We start from the raw sequence: 8,965 nt of genomic DNA, 5'->3' as shown, positions 1-8,965 counted from the left end.
AAAATTATATTTTTTGTATTGTAACCTTGATGAACTCATCTTTTCGTTCTAATAGTTTGCTCATGGATTCCTTAGGATTTTCTATATATAACATCATGTCATCTGAAAATAGAGATAGTTTTACTTCTTCCTTTCCAATCTGGATGCCGCATATGTCCCCAGACTCTAGGGTTCACATGTTAAGCAACACCAACAAACTCCCTCTTTGTGTTCCACTCTAGTGTCAGCACCAGGCAGGCCTGTGAATTTTGGTATCTCTGTAAATACTAGCCAGGGTGGGAGTGGCCAGGATCTGTTTGGTGCTGGTACCTGCAGTCTGTCCAGAAAGTTCTCTTAGAGCCCCTCCCTTTTGTGACTTGGTGATGAAGAGGAGAAGGAAAAGGTTGAGGCACCATTCCCCAAGCACTTCACACTTGAGTGGATTTTCCCACTTTAAGGAATTTCTAGTCTTCTCTTCATATGGTCTGGAGATGCTTGATAGAGTCACATTTAGGCAATCTGTTTAAATACATTTCAGTAAACTTTATGTGGATATACTTAAAAGCTCTTCTTTGGAAATTGAGGCAACATTTTATTATAATATTCTATTTATACTTGAAAACATGTATGCTCTATGACATTAAAGTTCCTCTTTTAGGAATTAACCCTAAGGAAGTAATTACGGAGACATGAAAAGATATACCTTTAATATTCAAACTAAAAAATTTAGAGTCAATCTAGTTGTCCAATGAAAGAGAGCTTATTAAATAATGCAGAGGACAATTGGGTAGCTATTATAAAGAAAATCATAGAAGACTATTGATGCCATAAAAGGATTTTCACAATATATTGTTAAGTGACAAAACAGAGTTATAAAATAATATATGTGATATAATTCTATTTTTGTGGAATAAAAAATATATATGCATAGGAAAAAAAGATTGGAAGAAAAGAAATCAAATCATTGCAGGCAACAATTACCTTTCAGGCAATTACAGGTCTTTTTATTTTCTTTTTGTTTATCTATATTCTAAATAACTATTTATTACATTTTCAATAAGAAACCAAAGTTATTTTATTTTCAAATAAAGAGAAGTTGAAGGAGCTGAGAGTGGTTGTCTGAGAAGAGACAACTCAGGTGAAGCAAACATAAAGCACTGCTGCATGAAAGATGAAAACAAGTTTTCTAATTGACCCCAGGGTAGAACTAAGACCAAGAGGTAGAATTTGTATAGACACAGCTTCCTGCTCAATACAAAGAATTTTCCAATAATCAGTGTTTTGTTCCTCAAGAAATACTGAATTTCTCATGATTGGAGGCAATTTAGCCTAGTTTGGGTGATTTTTTGGTAGGGGTGATCTAGAGAGAATTGGCTCAGAGCCCGCCAATTACATGGCAGGAGGATATAATGTTGATTGGCTGTGTGTCTACACAAGCAGAAAGCAAGTTGATTTCCCTTTATGATCATTGATAATACTCACATGACGTTGTATTTTCTCTTTCTTTTAGCCCATTGGTCTTTGCACAGGTTCTTTGGTTCAAACAGATGAAGGAAAGTTTGTCTCTGTGACTTGTGACTTCTTTGAAACTCAGGTATTTTTCAATCTAATTGTAAAGAAGAGCAGATTGTCTATATTTAGCTGCCACAACCCCAGCCCCTCCTTTGACTTTTCTGAGATCCATGATCACCGCTGTACTCAGGCTGCCCTAAGCCCACACCCACAGGGTAGCTGGTCAAAGACCTGTCCGGCTTTGTTTTAGTCACAGTGTGGTCCTACAGAATAGGGAAGACACGTTCAGAAAGAGGGAATGACTGGCTTGGATGGCCCAAGCCTCTGAGGCATTAAATTCAGTGTCCCAGAGAAACCTTACCCCAAACCACTGGGAGAATTCATTTCCTAAAAACATTTGCTCCCTTTCCAGAAGTACTTACTGAGCACTTACTATGGGGTATCCTGGTATAGTTGTCAGGGCAGTTGAGATAGGCCACCTGGGGTCCACTCTGGCTCTGCCACCTGTGAGCTGTGTGACAATAGGGAAGTACCTACCTGAGTTTTGGTTGATTCATCTTTAAAGCGGGATTGCAACATCTGCCTCGTTCAGAGCCCTGTGAGAAGCAAGTGAGAGGATCTGAATGAAGAGCAATACACAGGGCCTGGTACAGGAAAAACAACCAGTGAAAGGCAACTGCTGCTGCCACTACTGGGAACAGAAAGACAGTTCACTGGGGACTTTGAGCAAGTCATTGGATCACTTTGGGCCATTGTTCAGCTCTGAAATTGGGAGACTTGCAGTCAAGTTTGCACAGGTCTTGGTTCCCCTTGGCCGTTATCTGTTTTGCTTTTTAACCCTTTCACCAGAAGTCCAATCCTTCTACCTAGTCTCCCTTTGAAACACTCCAACAAAAAGGCATGGATTAGCTTAGCCTGGTACCAGGCATGGCAGGGCTCTCCCTATGAAACTCTGCATGTGAAAATATTCTCATTACAGGCTCCATCCCCTGGAGGTGAAAATTCCTCTGTTAACAAAGGACCTGTGAGCCTCCCCAAGGTGCAGGAACCCCAGGGGAAAAACACGTCTCTCACTGTCTCCCCCTACAAAGCTGGTCCAAGAGGATCTGTCCAATACCTTCCCGACTTGGACAGTGAAAAGCCCAACAATTCCCAGGAAAAGGACCCTCATGAGGCCTTCCCGGTGCAGTTGGATCTAACCACAAACCCCGGGGGAGAAACCCTGGATGTCTCCTTCCTCTTCCTGAGGCCAGTGGAGGAGAAGCTGGTTGTCCTGCCTTTCCCCAGAGAAGAACAACGCTCTGCCGAGTGCCCAGGACCAGCCCAGCAGGCCAGTGCTCTTGTCCTCCCACCATGAGAGTCACACAGAGGGTGCCATGGGAGTGTGGTGCCCTGCACAAGATGACAGGTGGTCGGGACAGAGACGGGGAGTCCAAATGTGCAGAGTGGCTAATGAGGGTCGTCTTTTTCACTCTTCTGGGTCTCAGCATGTTGGCTGGGAATGGAAATAAAGAGCCTCAACCCTTCACGTGGGCTGCACTCTACACTGTGCACCGCACTGTACCCGGGACTGTGTCCCCTCTAAACTGACCCCCGTCTCATGCCATGGAGAGATGCACCTCTTGTGTGTTTAACCACTCACTTACAAAGACTTTTATCCTTTCAACAGTATGTGTGTGTGTCTATATATATGTGTGTGTGCTCAAATCTCAGTACTAGGCATTCCATGAGGAAAGATACTTTCCCTAATACCAAGAGATATGAGGACCTGAGACCCAGCATGGATCACTGTCTGCATTCCCTTTAGTTACATACCAGGTATTAGCTGGGGATTGCCCACACCATCGCCAGCCCACTACCCCTTTGCATCTGTCTAAACGGCTCTGGGTCTCAGCAGTGGGCAACTCTCTTAGAGGTGGGGCACAGGGAAGGGTAGTGTGCCTGTGGCCTGTGCTGGGCACTATAGGGGCACCAGACTACAGCAGTTCTCAGTGCTACATTGATCATTGTCACAATTTCTCTCAGGACAGACAGTAGAGGTCCCATTATGACAGTGTATCATAGTCTTCTCTGTAAGACAAATTTCCCCTCAATTAGAAATATGCATGTGTTTACACACACATGCACACACACACGCACACATACACATACACATACACAAACATACACATCAAATAGTACTTTTGACATTTGGACAGAGAATTTGCAAATATAGCTGGCACTTGTTCCTGGAAGAGGCCTTGGCGTACTTTGCACAAGAGCAGTAGACGGTACTCACACTCCACTCTTAACTGCTTCCCACGGAAAGGGAAAATAATTACGTGGGGGTGTCATGTAGAGGTCTTACACCCTGTTTCAGTCGGGGTCTGGAAAGAAGCACAATTGTACTCAGATGGCTCCAGTGAAAAGGTTTTGGAGAAGGGACCTTTCCTGAAGCCTTGTGGGCCAGGCCAAGGGAATGACAAGGGATGCTGAGGCACCTGGACAATAGTGACAGCAGGCAGCCTTCACCAGCCAGGCTGAGCAGAAGGAGGGGTGGCCTCCCCAGCCCACAGTGAGCTGCCGCTGTGGAGGAGGAGCTGCCTGAGGGGCTGCTCTAGGGAAGGAGTGTCCTGAGGGAGGGAGCACCCTGCCCTCTCCTCCCCTCCTGCCTCCTTCCAATATCCTCCTCCCATCGGCTCTTTGAAGCCCATAGTAAACTAGCCAGAAGGGCAGCCTGGATTGTTCAACCCCTGCAATCAGCCCGGGAGATAGGGCCTAGCAGAGAAGGCCCAAGGATGGACCTGGGGCAAAGAGACAAACCATTACAATCCCCAAGTGGAATTTCCCCAAAGAAGGGCTACACCACCCTTCTGTACTGAAAAACAGTAGGGAAGGACCTTGACTTTGTGTCTTTCTCTGTGTGTCCTCTGCTGGGTGGACAAGGGCACCATCCACAGAGATAGAGCATGCAGGAGGAGAAGAGGGTTTAACTGGGGAGTTGCTGAGTTGACTTTTGGGTGTGGGGAACTTGAAGGGCCTTTGGACCTCCTGGTGGAGATGCCTGTGCACATGTCTCTTACTAAGAAGAGAGAAATCTGGGTTGGGACATGGTATCTAGGACTATGACAGCAGAAGGGTTATCAAAAGAGGGCATGGAATGTGGGAGAGTCTGGTCACTTGTTGTGATTTAGCAAGTCAGAAACAGCCGTAGGTTACCTCTGTCCTTTCATGGCTAAATTCTTGAAAAGCGATTTGTTCCCATGCGTGTCATTTCCTCACCAGCTTTGCATTCCTCAACCCACTGTAATGGGTGTTTAACTCTTTTCCCACAACTTACCAGTTTGGCATGCCCTAAGGACCTTCCCGTTCTAAATTCAAAGGAAGCAGTCCTGTCCACACTTACCCTCTTTGAAGCATCTGGCAATGCTGAGCCTCCCTTCCTTCACTTTTCCTCCAGTGATCTCTGCCACACACTCTGGGGTCTCAGGCTACCTCTCAGCCCATTCTCCTTCAGATTTCTTCTCGGTTTTCTCTTCCTCAGTAGCCATCAAGGAAATGCAAATTAAAATCACAATGAGCTATCACTACTACTATTAGAGTTGCTAAAATAAAAAATAGTGATAATACCAAATGCTGACGAGGATGCTGAGAAGCAAGAGCACTCATTCATCCATTGCTGATGGCAATGCAAAATGGCACAGCCACTCTGGAAAATAACTTGGCAGTTTCTTATAAAAAGAAACATGCACTTACCACATGACCCAGCAATAGTATTCTTGGACATTTATCCCAGACAAATGAAAACTTATGTTTTACATAAGTTTTACATAAGTTAAACATAAACTTATGTTTATACAAAGACATATAAACAATGTTCATTGCAGCTTTATTCATAATAGTCTAAAACTGGAAACAACACAGATGCCCTTCAACAGGTGCGTGGTTAAACAAACTGTGGTGCATTATTGCCATACAATACCATTGCCACACAAGCAATGCAAAGGAATAAACTGTTAAGACATGCAACAGCTATTGATAGAATGGCCCCAACAGGAACTCAATGAATACTCACTCCCAGGTTCCCACATGCATCTAAGCACCAGCCCAGGCTTCATGCCTCCAGGAAGCCTCTCACCACCAGTCTCTGTGACATCAAATGTCTGGACCCCACACAAGGGGCCCAAGGTCAAGAACCCACAGGCCAGATGCAGAAGGGATGTGGGAAGTCCAAATCCAGTAGCTTGGCCTCAGGCCAACCCTAAGCTGATAGATCCTACAATTCCATTATTACGAACTGGCTGTAATAACTCAGATTATATTAGTGCCACATCTGTGATTTTAAGCATTAATATTTCATAAGTAAGCATCCTCAATGCAAGCTTCCAAAGTAAGCTTCTTAGAACACTAGACAGGTTCCAAAGGCAGAATACCAGCTCACCATCATTCTGCCTCTCCAAGCCCCTCACCATCCCAGCCCCTATCCCTGAGCCATCTCCCTGAAAGGACATCACGAACACTGAATCTGTCTCCAAGACTGCATAAAACAAGAGGACACATGACCTCAATGGGTATCCATGTAGCAGAGCAGAGCCGTAGGAAAAGCCTGTGCTCATGCTGGTGCCCCCTCCCACAGCCTCAGCATTTCCCTCATGTCAGCCTGGGCTCAGGCCCCAGCCCTGGCTGCCCAAGACAGACCCGTGGCACCCTGTGAACAGCTTGGACCTGCCAGTGGTTCACAGTTCATACAGCAGGAATCTAAAGGCTTAATTGACAATCACAACTCATTGAAAGGAGGAATAGGGTTTTTGTTTTGAGCCAATAGCTTTCCCCCATTCCCATTTGGTACAAATCCCTTATCAACATTTTGGCCAGATTTCATATTATTCCATTCATCATATTTAAGTTGAATTGAGAATTGGAGCACATGTGGACATTTTAGAAACACTAAGGGTCTTCCTAATCAATGCTTCACTGTGACAAGCCACAACTTACACCTGGATTTCTGTTGGGACTGAATGAAAATGTCTTTCAATCTCTTTTGAATAGCTCCACGGGGAGTCAAAATCTTCAGTACCTCTGAACAATTTCCCAGATAACTTTATTGGCACAGCATTTAAAAATTATATTTAAACACATTTTTACTGTATTTTATGGGTCATTAATATGTATTAGTAAGAGAAAATCATTCTTGTGGTCAAATAGACATGTGAAATGGAGGGGGAAGCAGGTTTTCTTTTCAGAGCTCCTGAGAACCTTTAATACGTTGGTGTACTGTGACTCTGCAAGCAGGGTATAAACAGAGCAGTTCCTACACAGGTTTGATACCAGAAGACTTGGGGATGGGTGGGAGGGTAGGGAGAGTGGAGAGCATCTCCTGAGACTAGAGTTCCATGGAATATCTTATGTGACGTATTAGACTAAAGGTTTCACTCCAGTCTTGGGTTCTCTCTCATGAGACACTGCATCTGATAAATGCCGTGAGTTTTACCTTGTTCGTTCAGCCCCCATCAGTAGAACTTTCTTTGATCCAAACAAGCTGAAAGCGAAAGGCAGGAGTCCTAACCAGTGTGCCCCTGGCGCTCCAGCCCATCCACCCATCATTGTTCTCTTCAGAAAACAGAAGGTTGAGTTTTAGTCTCTTAAACAGTTTGCTTCCACACAGGAAAGTAGATTTGCAGCTTGATTGTAGAACTTCTATGTCTCATTAAATATTTCTTTAAAAATACATTTCTTTTAAAAATAACCTAACTGAGACTAAATAGAACGCTTTCTACCCACATGGTCAAAGTACTGAAGGAGTCATACCTGTGCTTCTGTGAGGTGACTGAGAAGCCACCTTCCTGATCTAACAAGAGCATGAAATGCACAAGGTCAAACTGGAAGTGTGAACTCACCAAGTACCACTGGGACCCAGGGCCTTGTGCTCCTGCCTGAGATAACTACTGTATTAGTGTGGCCAAGGAGATCTCTGCAGGGAATCTGCTAGTGGAGATGCAGAGATGACAATCCTCCATGTTCTGATTCAGGAGGGGACCCGGACACAAACCAGAATCCAATCATCAGAGCCTTGACCAAATGTTTATTATGATTTCTTGGGAAAAGGTTGGGAAACAAATTTGTTTACATGCACTCATGAATATGGCGTTGCTCAGGGGTCTAAGGTTACAAACACTGGCAAATCTACCCAAAGTACTGACTCAGGGAAATCCATGTTTAGAATTCAACATGATAAGATGGGACAGAGGGTTTCAACTCTGGATACCCTGTTCAGCCATTCAGATTTCAATTGCAAAACTCACCTGAAGCCTACCTTAAAGAGCCCCACGAGCTGGGCAGTCCCTGCAGCTCCACACACTGACCCATCCTGGGCCTTGTTCCCCACAGAATGGGCCTGCTCCTACCCCTGGGGCTCTGCACCCTGGCCCTGTGCTGTGGGGCTGTGTCTCTGCCCCAGCAGGCCCTGGGCCCCTCGCCTCTGCTCTCCCGGGGCTGCAATGACTCAGGTGTGCTGGCAGTCACGGGCTTTGCCCTGCAGGACATCAACAGAGACAGAAAGGATGGCTATGTGCTGAGCCTCAACCGAGTGCACAATGCCTGGGAACACAGACAGGCAAGTGACTGTCCCCTCTGGGGCAAGCATTTGGACAAGCTGCAGAGACTGGCCGGGGTGAGAAGGAAACCCAGAGACACATGTTGGCAGGTGCTTTCCAAATTGGAAAGCTTGCTGAGGACACCCTGCTCTCCTCTGCCAGCCCGTGCTGCAATGCTCTTACTGGTATTAGGAACAAGTGCTAACCATGATCCCACTCTGACACTTGTCCAGACTTCAGTGGTTTATAGGGCGTGTTCACCATCGTCCTTTGGCTCTCCCATAAAGCAGAGACTTCTTTGTGCGTCTTTATGTGTTTCTGCTTCCTGTGGGATGTGGTGTATTTTTCTACCCCTTTCCACAGGATGACCTGGGGTCTCTGTTCTATCTCACACTGGATGTGTTAGAGACTGACTGCCATGTGCTCAGCAAGAAGGCATGGAGGGACTGTAGGGTGAGGAGCTTGCATGGATTGGTGAGTGCTTGTTTTCATAAACTGGTAAGGGCTCTGGGAAAGCAACCAGGTGCCTTCTTTCTGCAGGGGGAGATTGCTCAAGGTCTGCCATCTTTTACAAGTCCCTCTTTATAGTGTCCTGGCAGGTGCCCATGTCCTTATTCTAAGGCTTGTGGACAGAACAAAGTTTTACACAATAGATGTGTTTCCAGAAGTATCAATATGTGGTCAGGGAGACCAGAATTGCAAAGTTACCAAAAATTCTATAGGGAATACATATAGCTTTTATGCTTCCAAGATCCTCTGTTGGCTTACACCAGTGTTTTAATTGTGGGAAAGGAATCAGAGCTCCAGATGTGTGTTTAAGGTAGACTGCAGAAGCAACAGAGGGAGAGCTTTTTTGGTATGTTTTGTTTTCTTTTAATGAGGCTTGAGAGAATAAGCAACAA

The 8,965-nt window shown here is 45.3% G+C and overlaps 2 protein-coding genes across 2 annotated transcripts in view; both read left to right on the top strand.

Annotated features, from left to right (window-relative positions):
- LOC105808866 (fetuin-B-like) overlaps positions 1-3,268 on the top strand; it is a 25,997-nt gene extending 22,729 nt beyond the window's left edge. Inside the window, exons 6-7 of the mRNA XM_012642626.1 lie at positions 1,490-1,573; positions 2,471-3,268. Coding sequence (XP_012498080.1) covers positions 1,490-1,573; positions 2,471-2,848 — 462 coding nt within the window. The 3' untranslated portion in view covers positions 2,849-3,268. The remainder of the gene's footprint in view (positions 1-1,489; positions 1,574-2,470) is intronic.
- A 4,027-nt stretch (positions 3,269-7,295) lies between these two features.
- Positions 7,296-8,651, top strand: LOC105806766 (fetuin-B-like). The gene is made up of 2 exons (XM_012639971.1): positions 7,296-8,083; positions 8,427-8,651. The coding sequence occupies exons 1-2, from the start codon at positions 7,859-7,861 to the stop codon at positions 8,649-8,651; spliced, it is 450 nt and encodes a 149-aa protein (XP_012495425.1). The 5' UTR covers positions 7,296-7,858.
- Positions 8,652-8,965: the final 314 nt, after the last annotated feature.

Source organism: Propithecus coquereli, unplaced genomic scaffold, assembly GCF_000956105.1.
Source record: "Propithecus coquereli isolate 6110/MARCELLA unplaced genomic scaffold, Pcoq_1.0 Scaffold10, whole genome shotgun sequence".
Taxonomy (NCBI): domain Eukaryota; kingdom Metazoa; phylum Chordata; class Mammalia; order Primates; family Indriidae; genus Propithecus; species Propithecus coquereli.
The sequence above is the reverse complement of the archived record's forward strand: the minus strand, read 5'-3'. Positions and strand labels throughout refer to the sequence as shown.